At 35.2% G+C, this 24,766-nt stretch overlaps 1 protein-coding gene across 20 annotated transcripts in view; it reads left to right on the top strand.

Moving 5' to 3' along the window:
* Myo9a (myosin IXA) overlaps positions 1-24,766 on the top strand; it is a 305,400-nt gene that overhangs the window by 112,463 nt on the left and 168,171 nt on the right. For 19 of the 20 annotated variants that reach the window (XM_087198928.1, XM_087198925.1, XM_087198926.1 and 16 more), the window contains exons 3-8: positions 2,086-2,180; positions 8,958-9,020; positions 11,833-11,932; positions 13,764-13,820; positions 18,284-18,381; positions 21,912-22,038. In XM_087198928.1, the coding sequence (XP_087055054.1) occupies positions 2,086-2,180; positions 8,958-9,020; positions 11,833-11,932; positions 13,764-13,820; positions 18,284-18,381; positions 21,912-22,038 (540 nt within the window). The remainder of the gene's footprint in view (positions 1-2,085; positions 2,181-8,957; positions 9,021-11,832; positions 11,933-13,763; positions 13,821-18,283; positions 18,382-21,911; positions 22,039-24,766) is intronic. The other variant, XM_013076162.3, reaches the window with a different exon arrangement.

The following is a 24,766-nucleotide window of genomic DNA, read 5'->3' as shown; positions in this document are numbered from 1 at the left end:
TAAGGATTAAAATGAATAATTGATAATGTGAAACAGGAAGGAAAGGTCTAAAGGGGTGGGGGAAGTGGGACCAGTAGGGGAAAGAAATGAAGGGAAAGAAAAAAATGGAAACAAAGCCCTTGTAAATAGGGAGCGGTGGAGGGATTGAACGGGGAGGGCAGGGGAATGGGGAAAAAATAAGAACCAAAACACATCATGTAAAGGTACAAGTTCCCAATGATGAATGTAACTATATTGTACAATAAAATGTACCAATAAAAGAATTTAAGGAGGAAAAAACCCAGTATTTCTCAAAGTTTAGCTTGCATTTGAACTGCTGCAAGGGGTTCTTAAGACAGATGGCTAGGCTATATCGTCAGAATTTCTAATTAATTGGTTCTGTGAAATGTCTTAAGAGTTGCTGCTTTTATAAAATTTCCAGGTAATGCTGATGCTTCTGGTCTTGACCACACTGAGAACTGCTGAAATAGAAATTTAGTTGTTGGGGCATCAGTTAAGTTTACCTCCCCAGCCTGTCTTGTATGTGTGTGTGCATCCTGCATGTGTACTCTACACAAGTATAGCTTAGCATACACAAGGCTTTGCATTCAGGGGGTGTTCAGTAAATGGCTAGTTTAGAGGGTGTGTCATTGTCAGAGATCATATAGAATGGGAGGAAAACACTGCAATCTTACACTTTTTAAGTTTGGTTCCTTCAAATATATTATGAATGAGTCATGCTAGGGCAGTGGCACTTTTTTTTTTTTTTTTTTTTTACCCTCAGTGCCAGTGATCAGACTTACGCTTCATACTTGGTAGGCAAGTGCTTTACCACTGACATACATCCCTAGTTTCCTTTTATTTTAAATTTAAATTTTAGGAAATTTAATTGAGCTGTAATTTACAATATAGTGTATACATTTAAAATGTAGAGCTGAGTTTTGATACAGGTATAACCATTATCATGCAGTCAAGTTTTAGAATAGCTTCATATCCCCTTGGGCCGCTTTATAGACATTTCCCAATCCCAACCCCATTCTCAAACAGCCTCTGATCTGCTTCCTTATTACGATTGTTTTTCCTTTTCTAGAATTTAATATAGGTGAATTATATAATATATACTCTATGTCTGGTTTCTTCCGCTTTGCATAATCATTGATGTGTATATCTTTAGTTCACTTTGTTGCTGAGCGTTATTCCTTTGCATGTTGTGTACTATAGGTAATGATTTAGGGAGTTTATAGCTTTTGATTCTTTCATAATGAATATAGCTTTGTTTTCAATAGGTGTAATAAAACGTACTTTAATAATGAAACTTCATTTATACAGTTTTAAAATTATAATTGTTATACTGTAATTATTTTCTTGGTCCCTTGTTAATTTAAACTTGGCAAGATTTTTAGAAAATACGAGTATAAATTCATTAAAAATTTTCTGGCTCTGAATAAACCTTAATTAGCATTAAATTTTAAAATTAATTATTTCACTGAAAAGTTATAAAGTAAAATCTATATATATTCATATCTATCTCTCTATATATATTTTGAATATCTGTATTTTTAATATATTTTTGTTTTGGTTTTTTTACAGGGTCTTACAGTATAGTTCAGGCTGGCCTTGAACTCACTATGTAGCCTAGGCTGACTTTGCCTCAGCTTCCCTAGTGATGGGATTGTAGGCATGTGCCAACCCACCCAGCTTGTTTGTTTTGTTTTTGACAAAGGATGTCTCTATACAGTCCAGGCTGCCCGTGAACTCAGGATCCTCCTTCCTCAACCTCTTGAGTAGTAGGATTACATGCATGTGCTACCAAGGCTAGCTCTATTTGGTCTTTCAGTTATTAATTTTTTTTTGTATGGGTTATCAAACTCAGGACCCTGTGCTTGCTGGGCAGGCATGGTGCCACTGAGCTGAGGTACGTCCTTGGCCCTTTCAATTATTAATTTTTTAATTTTACATGAACTATTAGTATGAGCCTGAACATAAGTAAATCGACTTTCTGATATCTCTTCAGCGTTTTGTTTCTTTGAGCTGACCTAATAAGCAGGGTTAAAAAAAAATTTTTTTTTTAAATGAAACTAATGTGATTATTACTCATTTTGACAGGCGTTTGGCAATGCGAAGACTGCTCATAATAACAATTCAAGTCGTTTTGGCAAGTTTATTCAAGTAAATTACCAGGAAACAGGCACTGTACTTGGGTAAGTACTGCAACTCAGGAGTAGTAGTAGTAGGTTGTAGGTCATGTTTTATTTTTGTCTTTATCTGCCTTTTAGCTGTAGACCAGTGGTAGCAAACCTATGGCATGAGTGTTGTTTTTCTTTTGAGACAAAAGATGTTGAAGTATGAGTTGTTTTTTCTAAACTAAAACCTCAGTATTCAGTTTTAAGTGCAGTGTTGGCACTTTGTGATAAATAAGTGGGTTTTGGGTTGCAGTTTGGGCACTCATTTCTAGGAGATTCGTCATATGGCTATAGGCTGTGACATTGGTGTCTGCATTAAAACTTTTCCTTAGTTTTTTTTTTTTTAATGTCCAGCATGTAGTTTAATATGTATTTTTGAAAATATTCTCACCTAGTTTTCCCAGCCATGCTGTGAGGGAGGTGGAGGAATTGTTTGTATGTATGTATGTATGTATGTATAGAATTTGTTTGGTTTTTTGAGACAGGGTCTTATTATTTAGTTCAGGCTGGCCTTGAACTCATCATGTAGCCCAAGCTGCCATCAAACTTGAGGTGATCCTCCTGCCTCAGCCTCCTGAGTGCTGGGATTACAGACTTGGAGCACCATACCTCCTTACCCCCCCTCCCTGTTTAATGTGGTAGTGAAGACTGTTGTGATAATTACACTTACGTTGTCCAGGCTGGCCTCAAATTTTAAATTTTACTTTCTGTTTATTTGTGTTTTTGAGACAGGGTCTCGTTATGTATTTCAGGCTGGCCTTAAACTTGCAGGGATCCTTCTAGTCTCCCAAATGCTAGGATTACAGGCATGTGCCACCATGCCTGGCTGAACTTGTGATCCTCCTGCCTCTCAGCCTCCTAAGTAGCTGGGATTACAAGCATACACCACTATGCCTGTCTGTGCCAGGTTTCTTTAAATGTAATACGGCTTTTCTTGGTGCTAGCCTAAAAGGGATACTGTCCCGTGAAAGACTTATTTTCTTTCTTTTTGTATGCCTCATTCCACTTTTCCCCATGTGTTCCATCCTTTTCCTCCTGTTTCACCTTTTGTGAATGCTGCTTGCAGTACCTGTATCTCTGTGTCTACTCTCCTGTGACTGAGGGTGGCTCTTGGCCCTTTCATTATCTGTAATTAAATCTATCTTGCTCTCTTTCTGATGGATGTTCTTCTTGTGTTGTATCTTTCTGTTTCTCTTCCCATCACTTCATTTCTTTTTTGTCCTCTTTCCTTCTCTGCCTGTTTCAGCTATCCCTTGTGCAGAAATGAAATGTGGTCCTAAGCAAAATAACTCATTTCAGAAGAAGCATTCATTTTCTCTGTTAGGATTTCTGAAGTAGATGAACAGATGGAGACCTCCAACTTCTCTTTCAGCTTTGGAACTCAATATGAAGATAACTGTGTGTGAATTTTGATTGTTTTTCTTGTAGAAGCATTTTCCTGGTGCATATTGCTGATTCCTAAGGGAAGGCAGCAAGGACTTGTAACCACTTGTCACTCTCTGGAAAAACTGGAGCTAGTGACCAGGACATCTGGCTCTCTCTCCCCTCCCCTCACCCATCCCATTGGCCCAGGGATGGGGATGGGGAGGCGTCCTTGGTGACAGAGCAGAAGCCTGGAGTACCTTGGCCCTTCCTGCCACGGCCGTGCCCCACCGCCACTCTCAAGGGCCTCCTGTGGGACGTACCGTCCCCGGACTCAGAACTGGCTCACGCTGCCCACCGCAGATGGCCCAGGGAAGCCGCAAGACCCCTCCTTCCTTAGTTTTTCTTTTCCTTTTGGAAAATATCAAACTTCAGAAAAGTTGTGAGACTGATCTTAACACTCATGCACCCTTGAATTACTTGTTAACACTTTGCTGCATTTAATTTTCTCTGTACTCTATTATGCATACGTTCATTGTTTGAATTTTTTTTTTTTGGTACTGGGGATCGAACTTGGGACCTTGCGCTTGCGAGGCAGGTGGCAGAACCACTGAGCTAAATCTCTTGTTTGAATTGTTTTGAAGTTGGAGATATACCATGGTCTCCTAATTAACTGTATTTCCCAAACAGCCACAGTTTCCTACATGTCTATATTACTATTCTTTTTTTCCCCCCACAAATCCATCTTGCTTTATTTTCTTTTTTTTGGCGGTGGGTGAGGTACTAGGGATTTAACCCAGTGCCTCTCACATGCTAGGCAAGTGTTCTACCACGAACTATACCCCTAGTCCCCATACTATTCTTACAAATCAGGAGATTCTGATATAGTCTGATCAGAGTCCTCTGACTATGCCAGCAGTATTCATTAAAGCTTTTAAAAAACTTAATAGACTTTTATTTTTTAGAGCAGTTTTAGGTTCATAGCAAAAAGTAAGTGGGAAGTACAGCGTTCCAGTATATCCTTTCAAACTATTCATTGTCTCTCTACGATTTTCTCACATCTTAAATACCTTGCATTGGATTCTTATATATCCCTTTAGTTCTTATACTATATCTCATCAGACTTTTCCTCCAATTTCCTCTATTATAAATATTTTGCCTTGGTGTGATCCGTTTGTTACAGTTGATGAGCCAGTGTTGAGATTGATTGAGTGATTGATTTATATTTTATTGTAGTGCTGGGGATTGAATCCAGGGTTGGTCTTCCACAGAGCCACATCCCCAACCTTTTATTTTGTATTTTGAGACAGATTTTCACTAAGTTGTGTAGATTGCTTTTGAATTTGTGATCCTCCTATCTCAGCCTCCAGAATAGCTGGGATATATAGGCTTGTGCCATCACGCCCAGTGATAATTCTTACTACTTTTTTTTTTGGTACCGGGGATTGAACTTGGGTCCTTGCACTTGTGCAGCAGGCAGTGAAACCACTGAGCTAAATCCCTGGCCCAATTTGTATTACTTTTAAAGTACATAATTTGCATTAAAGTTCATTCTTTGTCCTGTATATTCTGTGGATTTTGACAAATAATGTAAGACAGGTACACACCAATATAGTACCACATAGCATAGTTTTACTGCCCTGAAAATCTCCTGTATTCTGCTTATTCAACCCTTCCTACTGCTAATCCTTGGCAGCTACTAATCTCCTTACTCTTTCCATAGTTTTCTTTTTCCAGAATACTGTACAGTTGTAGCTTTTTTCATACTGTATGTAGCTTTTTCAGATTAGATTCTTTAACTTTTGTATTTCTCCATGGCTTGATTTCATTGTATTAATGTTATATTTATATATCACTTTGGGAATGATTAACATTTTTATGCTTTTTTTTGGATTGTCTTAAATTTAAAAAAATATTTCTGGTTAAGTTTATTCCTAAGCATTTTATTTTATTCTAGTTCTCTTGCTGTTATAAGTGATTTTTCTCTTGGATTTTTTTGAATCGCATTTTATATATATGAAGGCTATTTTCATATTAATTTTACATCTACTTACCTTGCTGAATGATTTTGTTGTTAATATTAGTTTTATTATTGTTTTTCTTCTTCTAGGTATATTATCCTATCTACAAAAAGTGATAATTTACTTTTTTTCCTTTTCTGTATTTTATCTTGTCTGATTTATCTTTAGTACTGTGTTAGCTTTCCATTGCTGTGACAATTTCATAAGATAAATGCAGTAACTTCAAGGAGGAAAGATTTAGTTTGGCTTAAGGTTTCAGAAGTTTCAGTCCATGGTTGACTTCATTGCTTTTGGGCATATGGGAGGCAGGGCATCATGGTGGGGAGCACATGGTGGGATAAAGCTGCTCACCTCATGGCAGATGGGAAGTGAAGGAGAGAGGAAGGAAGGGCCAGGGTTCAGGTACACACCAGTGACCTAATTTTCTGTCAGTAGGCTTCCCACTAGGCCTCTCTTGACTCATTCTTCAGTGTATGGACCTGTAGGGGATAATTTCAGATCCAAACCATAACAAATACCATGACAGTATTGTTTCTTCCCTTTACATGAATGCCTTTACCTTTCCTCTTTCTCCACAATGTAAAATAGTGGCTTTAGGACCTTTTATTGTATGACCCAATTAAGGATTAATTTTGATTTTTCTTGAGTGTTTTTGTTAGTAATTGGTATTGAATTTTATCAAAGGCCTTTTCAACATCCATAGAAATAAACATACCTTCATTGTGCGATCAATTAATATTGTAATTTTTTTCCTCCAATATTGAACTGTTTTGTGTGTTCCTAGGAAAAAAAAAAATCACATTTGCATTAAGGTTCACTCTTTGGTTATTGTGTTCTATTTGCTAATTTTTATTATAATTTTTTGCATCCCTCTGAATAAATAGGATTGATCTGTACTTTTGAAAATGCTGGTTTGTTTATGTCTTATTACTTTACTTCTGTATTTAAATTGTAAAAATTCGACCAAAACTACACCCCACCTCCATGGAACCAGAACTAAAACCATTTAAAATGAACAAGGGCATTAAGTCTGTCTTCATGGCGAGTTTCATAGGTCATTTTTTTTCCTGATTCTGAAGACTCATCTGTTTGCAAAGATATGGTTAGTACTTTAACTCTTAAAAGTGTCATGCAGTCAAGTTGTTCGGCTGCTTTTTTTTTGTATTTATGATTGTGCTCCTGAAAAGACTGATAATAGGTAAAGTTGTATGTATTACTTTATAATTTAAAGTACAGTCTTATTCATTGATTCTCAAAATGAATTTGTGAATTAAGAATGGCAGATGTTTATTTTCACTTAAAAAAATTTTTTTTTTTTTTTGAGGCGGGGTCTTGCTGTGTAGTCCAGGCTGACTTTGAACTCACCATGTAGCCCAGGCTGGCCTGGACCTTGTGGCGATCCTCCTGCCTCAGCCTCCCAAGTGCTGGGATTGCAGCCCTGCACCACCATGGCTGGCTATTTTCACATTTAGTGGAGGGAATTCAGGCTCTCAAGGGTTAAGTGGCTACCTAAAATGCTTAAACTTTCTTACATCAATGATGAGCAAAAAAATCTTAATTAATATGGAAACATATATATTAAACATTGTTAACTCTTGTTTATTTTCACTTACTTAGCAAAAATTTGCAGGGTACCTTTTGAGTACTACTAGGCACTGTGCTAAATACAGTGGTACTTTGGTTCACAAGTGCTTTTGTTTGTGAACAATTTGTTTCCCAAATAGAAACATTTAGCAGTATTTTTTGTTTGCGTACTCTGCATTGGATGATAAATACAACCATGATCACCTTTCCAGCATGAACAAAAATGTGACTATCTTTTCCAGAATCGTGGAACAAATTAAGTTTGTGTGAACCCCGAGGTACTGCTGTATTGAGTATATAACAAAAATGTAGACATGCTCTCTGACTTTAAAGCTCTCATAGTCTCTTTGCAAAGATTGATGTTATATAAGTTTATTATATTAAAATAAGCACAGTGAAATATGTGTCTGGAGGCATTCACAAACAAGGTGGTTTTTAAGTTGAGTATTAAAAATTTGCTAAGCAGAAGTGGGAAATCACTAGTTGAGAAATTGACATAGCAAATGAGTTGGGATCATGACAAGAGCTTGGTGTATTTGAGGAGGTAAGGTGATGGCTATACAGTATGGTCATGGTGGTCAGTTGGTGTCAGATTGTGAGCAAAGTAGTTTTTATACTCTTCTCTTGATATTGTGAAGCTGAGTTTTAAAAGAATTTAATACAACATTGGTAAAGAGAAATAGATTAAATAGTGTACAGAACTCCCAGTTAGAGTCAGCCATGATTACACTTTGCCATGTTTGCTTCACCTGTTCTTTCTTCTTTTTCTATGTTGACTTAAAAATTCCAGACATGTAAGTTTTTCTCTGCATATTTTGGTATAGTGAGCATAATTTATGAGGAAAGAGGTCTCTAGAAAATAGTGTATTGGTGCAGTTGAAAGCCTCTGTAGTTAAAACAGACCCAGGTTCATGTCATAGTTTGCTGCTTACTAATGTAGACTCTTAATATTACCTTTATAAAATGAGGGCAGTAACATTTTCCATCCAGGATATTATGTGACTTTATCATTATTAATTTATATCTATTTCCTTTCTCCCATTTTGAGCAGGTAGTAGCTTGTTTCAATAGTTGAGGCTAGCGGTGATCATGATAGTTGAGAAGTGACGTTTAATTGGTGGTGCTAGCACCAGCAGATTTGCAATGACACACTTGAAATTCATTTCAGTGCAGGAATCAAATTCAGTGGCCTGAGATTTGGAATAGAGTAAGAAATCAGAAATGAAAGGAAGAGCAAGAGCAGTGCAGTCAGGAGTGCATGTTATGTTTGAGAAGATAGCCTGTATTTGTGACTGAAGTAGAGAGGATGTGACAGAGAGGAATTGGGGAAATTCAGCTCAGGGATCAGATTTGGAAGCAAAGGCCATTGTGTAAGTAATCTGGATCCAGCAGTCTACAGTTTTAAAGTTTCAGATTATAGAAACCCTTTTTCTAGTGAGATCTTATCTAGTTACTCCCATGTGGAAAAGAGATACTGAGGACTTGAAAGGCACAGCCAATATAATAAGAACAAAATATCAGAAATACACTTGATGCCGCAGTTCCTCACTACTTTCACATAAACTTCATTTTTGTGGCCCATAGTGTATTAGCTCTTCTTGATAGAGTCCACTTACTTGCCTGTCTCATCTCTAGCCAGTCTAAGACTCATAACTTTGTGAATTACTGCATAGGTAGCACTAACAGCATCCATAACACAGTGATAATGTTAAACATGCTGGAATGACCTGGAGCATATTCTTTGTACTTTTGCGCTGTCTGTAAAGAAGTGTGTCTATCTTACATTAAACTTCAGTATTTACGTCAACCAATTTTATTTTTCTTCTAGTGCCTATGTTGAAAAATATCTACTGGAGAAGTCCAGACTCGTTTATCAAGAGCATAATGAACGGTACATATTTTTATTTGTATAATTAGATCAAATTAATGTTAGTGTCATGCAGATTGACTTTTAGGTTCTTTGTATGTTACGACCCTCAGTTCACTTTACACCATGTATACTTATGTGTAATTGCTATTTCTTTCAAGGACAGAATATTGCATTATTTTAGAGGCTATGAAGAGATTATTTTGAACATAATAGAAACTATTGTTCTTTCTGGGTTCTAGGCAAACTGTCAGAACAGGATAACTTTCTCAGGTTGTGTCTTGTTCTTTGTGTGCCATGTGCCTTTAAACCATTGTTCCATCTCTTTTTCTTTTTTTTTTTTTTTTGGTACCGGGGATCGAACTCGGGTCTTTGCGCTTGCATAGCAGGCAGCGAAACCACTGAGCTGAATCCCCGGCCCTCCATCTCTTTTTCTAATTAAAGATTTCAACAAAGCGCTTAATTCTATTACAGCATTTGAGATGCGTGGGACTTTAAAGGTGATACATGTAGTATCATTTAGATGAAGAAACCAAATAAGAGAGAAGTAAATGAGTTGTTTCATGACACACTGAGACATAATAGTATTCAGAGCCAGAGTTTGAAGTTAAACATCCAATAATCAAATCTTGGATAAGCCTTGGACATCTCACTTCTCTGCTTCTTAGTTATTCTTATTTTATAAATGGAAAACCATTCTAGAGTTGTTTAGAGGATTAAATGACATAACATTTATAAAATTCTTATTGTTTCATATACAATGAAAGTTTAGTAATTAGCAAATTTAGGCTTTTCCGTTAATTTCTTCTTTATGGCTAACAGAAGTGAGAGATTATATTTTTGTTATATGTTGCTGGATTTGGTTTGCTAATCTGGGTTTTTTTTGTCTGTGTTCATAAGATTTACTGTTCTAAGGTTTTCTTCTGTTCTGGTATCTTCATCTGGTTTGGGATCAGTGTAATACTGTTCAGGTTCATAGAATGAAATGGAAACTGTTACTTCCTATAGTTTTTAAGAAGAGTTTGTGAAAGGTTACTTTTATATGTGTGGTAAAATTTACCAGCAAAGCCATCTTGTTCTGGCCTTTAATTGGCGCAGGATTTTGATTACTAATTCAAACACTTTAGTTGTTACATATAGTTCAGAATTTCTATTTCTTCCTTGGTCAGATCTGGTAAGAGAATTTGTCCATTTGACTTAGGTTATATAACTTGTTTATATTAGTTGTTACAGTCTTTTTTATTTTCGTGGGATTGTTAATGTTTCCCTTTCTTTTGCTCCTAAATTTGAATATTTCTTTCTCTGTTTCATCAGTTAAGATAAAGGTTAATTTTGTAGTTGTTTTCAAAGTGCCATTTTCATTGATGTTCTCCATTTTATCCTATTCTGTAATTCATCTCTAATACTTACTCTCTTCTGTTTGCTTTGGGTTAAGATTTTTTTTCTCTAGTTCTTTAAAGTAGATGGTTAAATTATAGATTCAAGTTACATATTTTAATCAGAGTTTATAGATATAAAGTTTCTCTAAGTGCTGCTCTAGCTGTTTCTCCTGTTTGGTATACAGTTAGCATTCTGTGTCAGTGAGTTCCATGTTTGTGGATTCAGCCAACTTTAGATCAGTAATATTTGGGCTAAAAAAATTGTATCTGTACTGAACATGTATAGAGTTTTTTATTGTCCTCATTCCCTAAATCATATAGTAAAACAACTGTTTACTTAATGTTTACATTGTATTAGTTATTATAAGTAATTTATAAATGATTAAAATATATAGGAGAATGTGCTTAAGTTATATGCAGATATGATTCCTTTTTTTTTTTTTGGTACTGGGGATCAAACTCGGGTCCTTGCGCTTGTGTAGCAGGCAGCAAAACCACTGAGCTAAATCCCCGGCCCTATGATTCCATTTTGTAGAAAGACTTGAACATCTGTGTATTTTAGTATCTGATGTGTAGAAGGTGTCCTGGGACCAATCCTCCACAAATAGCAAGGATGATTGTATTGTATTTTTACCTGTTTGCTACAGATACCTCTGGGGAAAAGATTTTTGCATTGTAAGAATTTTGTATCAGGTCACAAAAAGTCAGTCTTGAATATGGCTTCTTCCAGAAACAACTAGACAGTTCAAACGATGGTATTTAAAGTTAGAGAACAAGGCCTTCAACAAGCTTGAACCCTGTTGTTCCTCTTCTGGTGGCTGCCAGTCTTACTTACGATTGCAGCCTGTTGGTTTTCAAGGCTACTGTGGAGTTAGTGAGATGGGGATGGAATAGGGTAAGTTAAAATGTCACAAAATTGTTTCTGTTGAGATTCAGCTGGGTTTTTTTTTTTGTTTGTCTGTTTTGAGTTGTTTTGTTTTTTCTTTGTTTTTTTTGAGAGTGTCTCACTCTGATTCAGGCTGACCTTGAACTCACCATGTAGTGCAGGTTGACCTCAAACTCATAGAGATCCGCATGCCTCAGCCTCCCATGTGCTAGGATCACAGGCACACTCCTGACTCGGTTGTTTTTCTTGAATAAACACTCCCTGGATTGCTGCAAGCTTTTGGTTAATTTCTGGAGTTCTGAGAGTTAATTCTGACAAGTTTTCCAGGTTCCTCATTGATTTTAGGTAATACTGAATTTTCAGAAGTTTTAATTTTGCCATTTCACTGACTTCATCCCTCTTTTCCATTCATTGTCTAAAACATCATTCTGTAGGAGTACTTAAATATTGAGTTACATATTAAAACAGGAAACAAAGTGAACATATTTTACTTACATTTGATTTTTTTCTGTTAAATGATTACCATAAATCATATTCATTATAAAGCTATACTTTTCTTTGTTTCCAACAGGAATTACCATGTATTCTATTACCTCCTGGCAGGAGCAAGTGAAGAAGAGAGGTTAGCATTCCACCTTAAACAACCAGAGGAGTATCATTACCTCAATCAGGTGAGAGTTCTTGAAAAGCATCTTGAAATGTAGGGCAGAATTGAATTTTAGTTCTTAAAAAATCTTTTGTTCTAGTGGTTTTGTTCCAGAACTTTGTAATGGATCATTAACTAGATAGTTTCCATATATGCAATCTAAAAGTTTATGTCTGCAATTTTCAAATTTAAAAATTCCTACCCTTATATGAATGTTAAAAAGTTACTTTGCTCTTTTTGTGTTTTGTGAGAACCTTTAAGAAAAAATAGTGTTTAGATCTTTTCATATCAGAAAAGTGGTATTCTTTCCAGAATGACTTTTACACATCCCAGGGGGATAAATGTTAATGATTAGTGTTTGTCTTTTTCAAGGGATTACTTGAAATCTGATTTGCATGCTTTACAGCCTAGTACACTTAACTGCTTTGCATATTATGATACTGACTTGAAGTATTACTACATAATTTGAAAAATAGTCTTCATAAACATGTAGTATGAAACTCTCAAAGACAAATGACTTAGAGAAGTTGAATCTTTCCTTTAAACTCTGTAAATTCATCTCTAATCTTCCACAAAAGGTGTAATTTTCATAACTTCATGGCATTGATTTCTCTTAATTTTATTCCTTATATTAACCAACATTAATGGAATTAGTAGAACAGTAGACCATTTAATATATTGTCTTTCCTTAGTTTTTTTTTGGGAGGGGGTACTGGGATCAAACTCAGGACCTTGAGCTTGTGAGGCAGGCAGCGGCACCACTGAGCTAAATCCCTGGCCCTTCGCTTAGTTTTTGTTTGAGGCAAGATGTAATATCTGTGGAAAATTCTTTTGTTGCAATTAATAAAGTTCTGTTTTTTTTCCTGGTACTGGGGATCAAACGCAGGTCCTTGTGCTTGCAAGGCAGATGTGTTGCCATTGAGCTAAATCCCCAGCCCCATTAATGAAACTCTTATATAGATTTTGTAATTATTGACACTTTGATGATGACTCAAAGATTGTGGTATGGCTGAGCATGGTGGTGCATTCCTATAATCCTTGCACTTGGGAGGCCGAGGCAGGAGGATCACCATGAGTATGAGGCCAGCCTGGGCTATATGGTGAGTTCAAGGCCAGCCTGAACCACATAGCAAGACCTTGTCTCACAAAACAAAAAAACAAAAAACAACAAAAAAGATTGTAGGGGTTATGAAAAAAGATTGAGGGTTATGAAAATAACATCTTACACTTTTCCTAGGATATACAGTGTACTGTATAAGAGATATTTCTTAATTTTGGAATTATGTGTTAATATAAATCACCTTACTTTATATTAATATATGAAGAATTTCAAAGTTATGTGAAATATCACTTTCTGATATAATACCAGACATTGTCACAGGACAGAATAAAGTAAATTTTTAAAAAACTGCTAATTCAACTTATGAATTTTCTCTTCCCTGTTTAAATTACTTGCTTTATATTTGGGTGATGAAATAATTTATTTTTTACAAAGCAGTAATCACCTGTAAGATGACATGTGTTAGTAATAGAAAATTTGTATTTTTACTATCGTTCTGTATCTTTTTATAATCAGTGGCCATGACATTCTTGTTATAATGTCAATATTCTTAGGATATGGGACCAGCAGTTAATATAAATATCAGTCACTAGACAGTGGCATTATGGGTTGGGCAGAATAATGTATGGTCTTTCAGAATCTGAATGTCTTCCTGTTTCTGGTTTTATGCCGCTATTCAAAGTAACCTTTCTTTGGTTAGCAGCAGTGCTACTTGCACAGTACCCTAAGAAATTGTTAGAGAAGTATAATAGGCATTACTAATAACTTCTACCTAACTAATCTGCCTTACTTTCAGATAACAAAGAAACCCCTCAGACAGAGCTGGGATGATTATTGCTATGACTCTGAGCCGGTCAGTATTATGTGTTCCTGCTAAAGGGCCTCACATTGCTCATTTATCTCAATCATGTAACTCAGTCAGAATGAAAATCAACTGAAATACAAACAGTGCTAGGAAAGAAGATACATCAGTGTTTTAATTTTTTTTTTTTGGTACCAGAGGTCGAACTCGGGACCTTGTGCTTGCTAGGCAGGTGGTAGAACCACTGAGCTAAATCCTTGGCCCAGTGTTTAATTTTTTAAATGATTGGTTTGTTGAAAATTTTATAAGTTTACTCTTTTGGGGATTTTAATCTACATTTAGCATTTATATTGACAGTTAATCTCATTCTTAATTCTTCTGGATTGATATGAATTTATATGTACTACAGTTTTTTTGTCTTCTGAGATTTATCTTTTAAATTATATTTTAGTTTTTCATTACCCATTATTATTTAATTTTTGTTTAAAAATTACATCCTTCCTGTTTCACATGTCAACAGTCTTTTCATATGATGAATGTATGTGTATCTTTTCCTTGATTTCTTTTCAATAGCAAGAGAGGCCACAATCAATTTTCCAAAAAATTAAAATATTGTATTACTATTACTTTTTAATTTTTTAATTTTTTTGCAGTGCTGGGGATTGATAGAGGGCCCCTGCCCTGACCTACATTCTCAGCCATTGTTTTATTTTTTGATTTTGAGACAGGCTCTCACTAAGTCCCAGAATTACCCAGGCAGGGGTTAAACTTGCAGTCCTCCTATACTAGCCTTCCTGTAGCACTGGAATTACAAGCATGTGCCACCATGCCCAGGGTAGGTTTTAAATTGAATGATTTAAGGGCATATATGATGTGATATAAAATGAGTAAATTTCACTTTACTTTTTATATTTGATAAAGACAAATTTGTAACCATAAAAACACAGAAAATCTATTTTCTTCATTTTGCAGTTAGGTCAGATGTGAAAGGCTAGAAACACAGATGGATCTATCTTTATTAATTAACTAGTGAGTTAAATTATTGAATATTCGTCCCAGAAATATAATGTGTCTAAGTCCTTGCTTTAAAGACCCACAACTTTCTTACTGCATGAGAATCTAAACTCCACTAATTGCAAAACTAACCTATTTCTGAATTGTGGGATCAGTATGTGTGGATATTAATTTTCTTGTTCAGAGTTTAATTACATTACCATATCATAATAAGAAATTTTTGGGTTCAGGTTTAACATTTTGGGGAATATATGTAAGACATTTTTTTTTTGTATAATAAATATTTTAATAAGATCACAGTAAGGAGACCAAATATATTTGTATATTTAAAGTGTTTGGTTCCAACACCAGAGTTTGGCATCACATATAGACATTTAAATTGTACAAATTCTTGCGAATTTAAATAGAAACATTTTAAGTTGTTTTGCCACTCTGAAGATGTTTCTCCTTTCTGTCTTTTACTTAATACACCTAGTGCATTGTGCCTTCTTGGGAAGTGGGTATGGCACTGCAAATGTATCCTGCAGATAGCAGAACTGATCACCTGTTCAGAGATAACAGTGGGATGGAACTGATCTACTTTTGTTCAGAGATAGTCTAAAAAATGCTTAAGAATTTGGTCTCTGAAAGAGATTGACTTGACTTGAATACTAGCTCTTCTGCTTACTAATTTTGAGACTCTCAGCAGTTCACTTAATTTGTTTCTGTGACCTAACCTATTTACGGGATTAATAATGATCTTTAAGTTTTTTGAGTACTATATTAGGCAGTGTGTAATAGAGTGCTGAGCACTAAGTGCAGATAAAATGTTGTCGTCGCTGCTGCCGTCATTGAAATCATTATCTGTCTTTTCTTTCTAGAGGAACTTTGTATCCATAATCTTGTATTCTTTTTAATATTACTTTCATACATCATCTGGCTTATTATGGATTTTCTAATCTATTTCGGTTTGAATTTTCATTACATTCCGATTGTTTTTCTTAGATTGTTAATTGATAAAAGTCAAGTAGTCAATTTGAGAATCTTTTAGTTCTTTTCCATTTAGCTCTTATAGTGTATTTGAGGACAAACTAAATTTTGGTTTTCTGTGAATTTTTTAGAACTTAAGTGACTAACATTTTAGGCAGAGAGGATTGTTAAAGAACTGTCCTACTGTTTATGCTACATTACTTAACGTATTTTATGATGGTGTATAAATGGTCCCTAGGAGACCTACAGTGAGAAAATTGCTTTTTGTAAGGGATCTGTTGTTGTCAGTTGTATGGTGATTTAATTCCAGTTGAGAGTCATCCTATTAAATTCAAGCAGCAGAGTTGCATGGGAGAGAGCAGAGAATTTGAAACTGGATACATTTTGGTCTGACCATTTTTATTATTTAACATACTTTTGGACTTGAACAAATTATTTTACCTTTGAGTCTGTTTTCTTGCCTATAAATGTGTGTGTGTGTGTGTTTTGTAAAATCTCTGTGTTTGATGGAGTTAAGAGAGTATATATGAAGTGACTCATGGTGACTGATATGTAGATATTTAGTAAATGGAGATTTTCTCACTTGAAATGATGATAATCTATTCAAATGTAAGCTGTTTTTGTTGTTAATGTAACATCTCAGCCTTTGTTTCATTATTTATAAAATATAGAGGGTGATAGCATGTTGGTTAATGTACATTGTCATTGTACCTTAAAACTAGTCTGCCTTACCCTTCCCTTTTCCCTCTGACAGCCAGAGAGGGTGTGACCAGACTGCCCACTGTCATACCCCTCCCCCTTGCTTCTTGAGGGTGTAGGGGGTGTGACAAGCCCCAGAGTTTTCTTATTCACCTGTGTTTTGGAGGTGGCTGCCTCTAGACCAATCATGGTGAACGTTTTAGAGCTTCAGTTGGCAACAAACAGCCTGCTGAGGCACGCATGCCATAAGTTAGACACCACAACTCTAACTATACATTTATAAGTAAGAAATGGTTCTCTTAATTCAGGAAAAAAAAAAGCCCTGATAGCATGAAGGAGCTTTTTGGTTGTGTGTATGGAGGGCATGCAGCAGTGTATTATGAGTTAACATAAGAGCTTCTGCTGAGCTGGGCCCAGGGATTAAGCTGTGTCCTTTCATTGGAAAGGGTTCTAACAGTTGTTGAATTGTACCTTGCCTTTTCCTTGGAACCTTACATATCATGATTCTAGTATTTGTATCTTAGTGACATAACGGCTTTTTCCAGAGTCTTGGAATGCCCTTGTGTTCTTATAGGGCCCTCCAGAGATGACTGGAATTACAGCTGTCTGATCCTGTATCTGTAAGTCCACAACTTATGACTGATGAGAGGTAGTCTAGTAATACTGTAGCTTCTTCACCTCTCTCTAGGTTTTATATTGTTTTTCAAAAGTAGCCTTGGGATTCCTTCCATGGTGTTCCCTGTTCAGGCAACGTTTCCTTCCCTTATTTTACTTTCCCACTTCCATTGCTACTTACACTTGAATCTTTGTCTGGCTCAGAGTCAGCTTTCTATATTTTCCTGAATTAAGATACCTAAGCTAAGATAAGGGCATTTTTGGTCTGGTGGATCTATGTTGTCTTTAAGTTTTTCTTCTACAGTTGTCATCAGGAAAGCAGCTAAGGAGATCCAGACACATTTGAAAAAATTATGATTTTGCTATTTGTTGAGGCCACCAAAAGAGTGTAAGAACATGTCGTAAAGGGTTTTAAAGATTTAGATTATGTCAGTAATATTGCTGCTTGACTATTTTAGGAACTGGAATGCAAAGGTTGCACTAAAAATTTTGGTAGCGCCTAACTATTTTTACTGGCTCATGTAAAGTGTATTTGTTGAAGGCTTTTATACTTTGCCATATACTTCTTTCTTTCCTTGGTTGATTTCTGTGTTGTCTGTATTATTTCATTAGGAACTGTTTATAAATCTAGGATCCACTTCTCCAACTATATTACTGCCTATTCTACAAATTGTTTTGGTGTTACCAGGATTTAGTTCAGTGCCTTGTTTATAGTGGGCACATATTAGATATTTGTTGAACAGACAACATTTGCTTGTGGAATTGAACTATTATGAATTCCTTGAATCTCCAAAACTCTTCAGAACTTCTTAAAATTAATCTTGGTTTCAACATTCCTTATAAGTACCACTAGCATTTTATCTAAGTAACTTTTGAGATCCTTGTTTTGGTGATTGTAAAGGAAGAAAAAAAGTAACCTGATATTTTGGTTGGTATGTTTTTACTTTATTACAGTGAAATAAGAGGTCTAATAAATCTTATGTCTAAACATTCCCCAGCTCTAATTTGTGTTTATACATAGGTATACTTACCTTAAATTACCGTATTTCTGAATGGCTCACATTTTTTAAAACCAGTAATCTTTTTTTTTTTTTTTTTTGGTACCTGGGATCAAACTCGGGTCCTTCTGCTTGCAAGGCAGGCGGTGGAACCACTGAGCTAAATCCCTGGCCCCTAAAACAGTAATCTTGATCTTTTCCCCCTTTTATCTTAAGCAGGATTGCTTCACAGTGGAAGGAGAAGATTTGAGGCATGATTTTGAACGCTTACAACTGGCTATGGAAATGGTAGGATTTCTGCCCAAGACACGAAGACAGTGAGTGTATTTATTGTATTCTTATACCCCCAGTAGAGAATAAATCATAATGTGTCTTTGGATGATTTCTCTCCCTTGGTTCTTTTTAAAACAATTTTTAAAATAGAATTTCTGATCTGTTGTCTCATTAATCTTTAGCATTGTTTTTCATTCCTTTTCATTGTCATAAGTTCTTTGAGAATCTAATGAAAGCTAGAACTCTTCTTTTTGTAAAATGAACATTCATAAACATTTGCATGTAATTACAGGAGTTTATGAGGCCCCAGAAACCTACCTATTGATCTTTAAAAACTATTACTTTATAACACTATTTTTATAGCTCCTCATTTTCTATATATTTACCTCTGTTTTTATTAGGTCAGGCATACCTGTTGGCAAAATTTAATTTTTTATGTATTTCCTGTAAATTTATGGGTGTACTATTAAAACTTTATTCACAGTAAATATAAGCAGAATAGAAATATAGAGTTTGTGATAAAAGATGAAGTAAATTCCCTTTGATAATAAAACTGTTTAAAATTAAAGATACAACTTTGACTCTCATCAGAAGAAAAGTTTCTTAGATTTTTATTTTGCTTTTTGAGACAGGGTCTTGCTATTTGGATCAGGTTGGTCCTGAACTCTTGAGCTCAAGTGAGCTTCCTGTCTCAGTCTCCCAAGTGACTGTGAGCATAAGCATGCACCACTGTATCTGGCTGTGCTTAGCCATGTTCTTTGAGGGGAATTAGTGTTGATAAACACGTAAGATCTGATGATACTGTGTTTTTAATCTCTGGAGTGATGAGCTCATAGGAGTAGAATATTACCTCTTCTGTTTTCTTTCTTATTTGATTGTGCTTATGTTGTTGGTGTAACTATTCAGTTGGTAGAGTCTTTGCTAGACTTTTTAAATGCACAGTTAAAGCCAGGTAATCTGTAAATACATAAAAACATTTATTGGTACAGAAACTGTAACTCATTGAAAGTCAATAAATCAGTGAGAATACCCCTTTCTATGTTTCCATGCTGTATTACTTTTGCTCTTCCATTAGTTTACCTCACTTACTGCAAGTGACACCCAACTGGTGACTGGCTGACCCAAGAACTGAATGAAGCGTCAATATATATACAGATTGAGTATCCCTAATCTGAAAATCCAAAATTCAAAATGCTTCAAATCCTGAATGTACTTATATGTGAGATTGGCACTCAGAAGGTTTTACATTTCAGGAGCACTTCAGAATTTGCATTTTCAGATTTGGGATAAGCACTAAAGTCTGTGCAAATATCCCAGTATCTGAAACACTTCTGGTCCCATGTCATGTATTTTGGATAAAGGATACTCAACCTGTATTAAATTACATAGTGACAATTTTTTTTTTAGATAATAGCATAAGTTGGCAGTATAATGTTTCCTTTTGGGATACTAAGAGATTGTCTTTTGCACTTTCTGATGTGACTGGATCTCATATTGAAAGCCACTGGAAGCAGTTTATTCCTAGAGTCCGGCCTGCAGTGTGACCCTTCTCTTTCACTCAACTTTTATCTTCAGATATTCCCCAACGTAATTTTTTACATTTTAACTAGGCTGGTTTTATTCTCTAAAATACCATGTTTTATTTACTGTTTTCCTTCTTTGAGATGATCTTCATATTTTTCCACTTGTTCCACTATTTTCAGTGTTTTGGATAGAGTGTATTGTGTGCTTCCACTCTCTCCTGTGACTGTGATAAACTCTGTCAGTAAAGCACAACATTGTTTTCTTCTTAGAGCTAATCTAGAGTAGGCAGCCTTTCCTTATGTGAATTGAAAACTTTATTCTGTAAAGCACTATTTATGTCTTGCCTTTTTAAAATGAAAAATTTACATAATTGTGTGTTATTTCTGCCGTTTGTATTTTAAAATAGTATAATTATTGATGTTATCTCCTAATGCAAGATTATAAGCCTTTTGAGAGCAAGGGTTTGTATTCATAGTTTGAAATCTTTTTAATATTGGTTTATAATACATTAATTATGTGGCATTCATTATTGCTGGAGACTATGTATCATATATTTTTGTGGTATCATATATATTTGTGTGTGAGAACATTAATGTATTGATTATTGAACCCAAAAAATGGATACAATGTAATTAGCAGCTATATAAACTGCTACTAAAATTTAAAAAAAATGAGTCATATATTGTTACAATAGTTTTTATTAATGTTTCTGTTGATACTGAGCTAGCTTTTCTAATTCATACCAGAATACTTTTACGAATTACTCCTTTGTAACTATGTTTTGAATCTTATGATTCAACATGTAAAAATTTTAAACTATTAGAAAAATTAGACCTATGAATTGGATGGTGGTGATTCAAAGTATATCTGCTATTATCTTTGTTTTATTTCAAATATTTACTAATTTTAGGAAGACAATGTAGTTAAATTTTCGCACATAGATCAGATTTACTGTATTCTAAGAAAATAATTGGGCAAAGTATGAAGATATGCATAAAGAGGAAGATCAGGAATGATGTGTTCATCTGTGTTGAATGCTTCTGAAAGGTCAGAGAAGTTAAGGACATAATCATTCTTAACTATGTGGCATTGTTGGTAACCTCTGAGACATGTTAGTGGGTAGCAGAGGCCAAGTGTGGCAGTGAATAGGAATGATAGGGTGAAGATAACCAATTTAGTATTTCCGTAAGCTCATTTCTGAAGCGAAAGTAAACATGTTGGATCTAGGATGATTTATTTAAAACGTTCCCATCGGTTTGAACCACTCGTGGTTCAGAGCTTCCTGGTAGTGAGACGCATGAATTACGATGCCATCATGCACATGTTAAAATAAGAGAAAAGTAAACAGGAGAATATTTTGATAAAAAGTTCTCAGGTTCAGCTGAGAGATAGGAAATGAATACAATAAGGTTGCTGAGTCAGCTGGAGCTGCTGAGGTGTAGTGCACAAGTGGAGGGAGTTACTTCCTGCATGGAGAGCTTGTGTCCCCTGATGCAGGAGGGAAATGAGTAAGGGAGGCCAAGGGAAGTATTTCATAGTAGAGGCCTGGTGCTAGTAATACACTGACTGGCCTTCCACTGTTTAAAAAAAATACTGTACCATAATATGATATAGGAAAACATTTAAAATATATAATCATAAAAATCACCTGGGATATCTGATTAAAATGCGATTGTAGGCCTTTTCTTAGGAGATTCTGATTCAGTTTTTCTGAAATACACAATCCAGAGAAAAGGCATTTTAGGCAAGAAGAATAGCATTTAGAAAGGAATGGAGTTGTTAAAAGACTAATAAGCAAATTCAGTCAAAAGCAAGAGGTCCTCTTGAAATAACTATAACAAATGGCATAATAATGAAATAAAGTACAGCACATTGTGCAGTACTTGTACAATAAATAGTAAATTTTAGTTATAATCTGATTTCTGCTTTTCTCGAGTATATACCATACTTATATATTTGTACTTGTTTACTTAACTAGAATTTTGAAATAAAATGAGTTTTGAGAATGCATATGTGCAAGAAGCCGTAATTTGTGCTTTTATTTTCACAGAATTTTCTCTCTCCTGTCAGCAATATTACATTTGGGTAATATCTGTTATAAAAAGAAGACATACCGCGATGACTCTATTGATATCTGCAATCCTGAAGTTCTGCCCATTGTCTCAGAATTACTAGAAGTGAGTGATTACATTTACAGTTGTCATTTCAAATACTCAGTGACATCTAATTTTTTATTTGTTGTAACTGTTATATAGAGGGTTAATGCTTTTTACTAATAATGATTTTATTACATACTGTTTTTTTTTTTTTTCTCCTCTCCCCGGCACCAGGGATAGAACGCAGGACCTTGGGCTTGTGAGGCAGGCACGGTGTCACTGAGCTAAATCCCCGGCCCTACATACTGTTTTTTTAATAGTGTTTCCAAAAGAGGAAATTTCTTCTGAGATCTGCTCTACATTGTAGGTGCCAGACAGAATCTTTAGTGTGGGTTTTTTAACCCCACCTCCGTTTGTTCTACACATCCATAGTCCCCTATTTATTGGGTAGGATGAATATTTCCCCTGTGGTGTGCATAATGTTTTTGGCCTATGCTAATTTTGCTTCTTTCCATATTTGAGATTTCTTTTATAATAAGATTTGGGTTAGATTATTTTATTTGAAGATGGGTATCTGCTTTTAAAATTTTAAAGTTTATTAGTACATGTTTGCAGTACATAGTGATTACATTCATCTAGGGGGTTGGTACATGCACATGACACATCTTAATTCTTTCTAACATCCCCTTTTTTATCGATGGGTTGAATTAGGACCAAAGAATCCTCATCTCCCACCATGCTTGATTCCACATCAAAGTCTTTGTTTCTTGACTCTCTCTTACTGGAGCGATGATTTGTCATGTTTTCCAGGCTAACATGTTGCCATGTTCACTTCATCACATGGGGTATTGTTTCTTAAAGACCCCGTTATATGACAGATCAATATATATGACAGAAAAATATGTATATATTTTAACTTGTGTGTACATGTATTTTTTTTTTGTATTAAATTCTTTTATTGGTACATTGTAGGTATACAACACAATTACATTTCTCATTGGGAATTGTACCTTTACATAATGCATCTTGGTTCTTATTTTTTCCCCATTCCTAGCCCTCCCTTCATGCCCTCCACCCTTCCCTATTTACAAAGACCTTATTTCCATTTTTTCCATTTCTCATCATTTTTCCTTTCCCTTCTTTCCTTTCCCCTGCACCTCCTACTACCCCTACCCCTTTGGACCATTTCTTCCTATTTTACATTATCGATTATTCATTCTAATCATTGGTACATTTTGTGTGTACATGTATTTATAAATATTTCTATATGTAACCATTTATACATAAAACTAAACATGGACTTATTTTAATTTAATTTTTTTTTTAGTACTGGGGGTTGAACTCAGGACCTTGTGCTTGCAAGGCAGGAGTGGCACCACTGAGCTAAATCCCTGGCAATGTTCCAATTTAAAAATTAAAATTTTATTAGTACATGTTTCCAGTATATAATGATTACATTCATTATGGAGAGTTGGTACATTCCATAATACATCTTAATTTTTTTTATGTCCCATTTGCTCCCTCTCCCTCATTTTCTAAATCCCTCTCCCATTTGCAAAAGATCTATCTCCCTGATTCCTATTATCTGTCTTTTATTTTCTCTTTAAATTATTTTTACTTTGGTTTTCTCATGTAAAAGAAACCATGTAACATTTAAGCTATGTGTCTGATTTATTTCCCGTAACATTATGGCCTCAAAGTGCACCATTTTCCTATATCTGACTCAAACGCATCCCTCTTTATGTCAGAGTAATATTCCAGTGGGTATAAATACAAATTTTCTTTATCGATTTATCTATTTATGGACATAGAGGCCACTTCCAAGATTTAGTTATTGTGAGTTGTGCTCCCATAAGCATGGGTATGCATGGATCACTGTGACTTAATGTCTTTCAGAAAGATAGCTAGAAGGGGAATAGCTGGGTCAAATGGAATTTTTATTTTCAGGTTTTTGACGAATCTCCATACTGATTTTCATAATGATTGTACTAGTTTACATTCCCGCCAACAATGTGGTCGGGCTCCTTTTTACCCCTGCAGCCTTACCAACATTTTTTATTAATATGATTTCTTGATGATAGCCATTTTTTCTGGAGTAAGATGGAATCTTAGTGTTGTTATAGTTTGCATTTCTCTAATGGCCAGAGATGTTGAACAGCTTTTCATGTATTTATTGGTCATTTGTACTTTGAGAATTGTCTATTCATTTCACTTGGCTATTTTTTTTTGATTGAGTCTTTTATTGGGGGGGTCTATTTTTTTTGAGTTCTTTATATATTTCAGATAATAGTCTTCTGACTGAGAAATGACTGGCAATTTTTTTTTTCCCATTCTGTAGGTTGTCTCTTCACTCTGCTGGTGGTTTCCTTTGCTGTACAGAAGCTTCTTGTTTTTTTGGTACCGGGGATGGAACTCGGGACCTTGCATTTGTGAGGCAGGCAGCAGAACCACTGAGCTAAATCCCCAGCCCTGAAGCTTTTCAACTTGATATAATCCCATTCATTCATTCTTTTTTTTTTTTTTTGATACTGGGGATTGAACTCGGGACCTTGCACTTGTGAGGCAGGCAGCGGAACCACTGAGCTAAATCCCCGGCTGTTCATTCTTGATGTTATTTCTTGTGTAATAATTGGGGTTCTGTGTAAAAAAAAAAGTCTTTACCTCTGCTTCTGTCTCCCAGAGTTTTACCAATTTTCTCTTAAGGCAGATTGTTTCTGTTTTAATATCTAGATCTTTGATTTATTTTGATTTTAGTTTAGTACATGGTGAGAGATATGGGTGTAGATTTAATCTTCTGCCTAGTGCCAGT

The sequence above is a fragment of the Heterocephalus glaber genome, unplaced genomic scaffold (assembly GCF_053883595.1).
Source record: "Heterocephalus glaber isolate CG9 unplaced genomic scaffold, H.glaber_assembly_v1.0 deba00001689, whole genome shotgun sequence".
NCBI classification, from domain to species: domain Eukaryota; kingdom Metazoa; phylum Chordata; class Mammalia; order Rodentia; family Bathyergidae; genus Heterocephalus; species Heterocephalus glaber.
The sequence above is the reverse complement of the archived record's forward strand: the minus strand, read 5'-3'. Positions and strand labels throughout refer to the sequence as shown.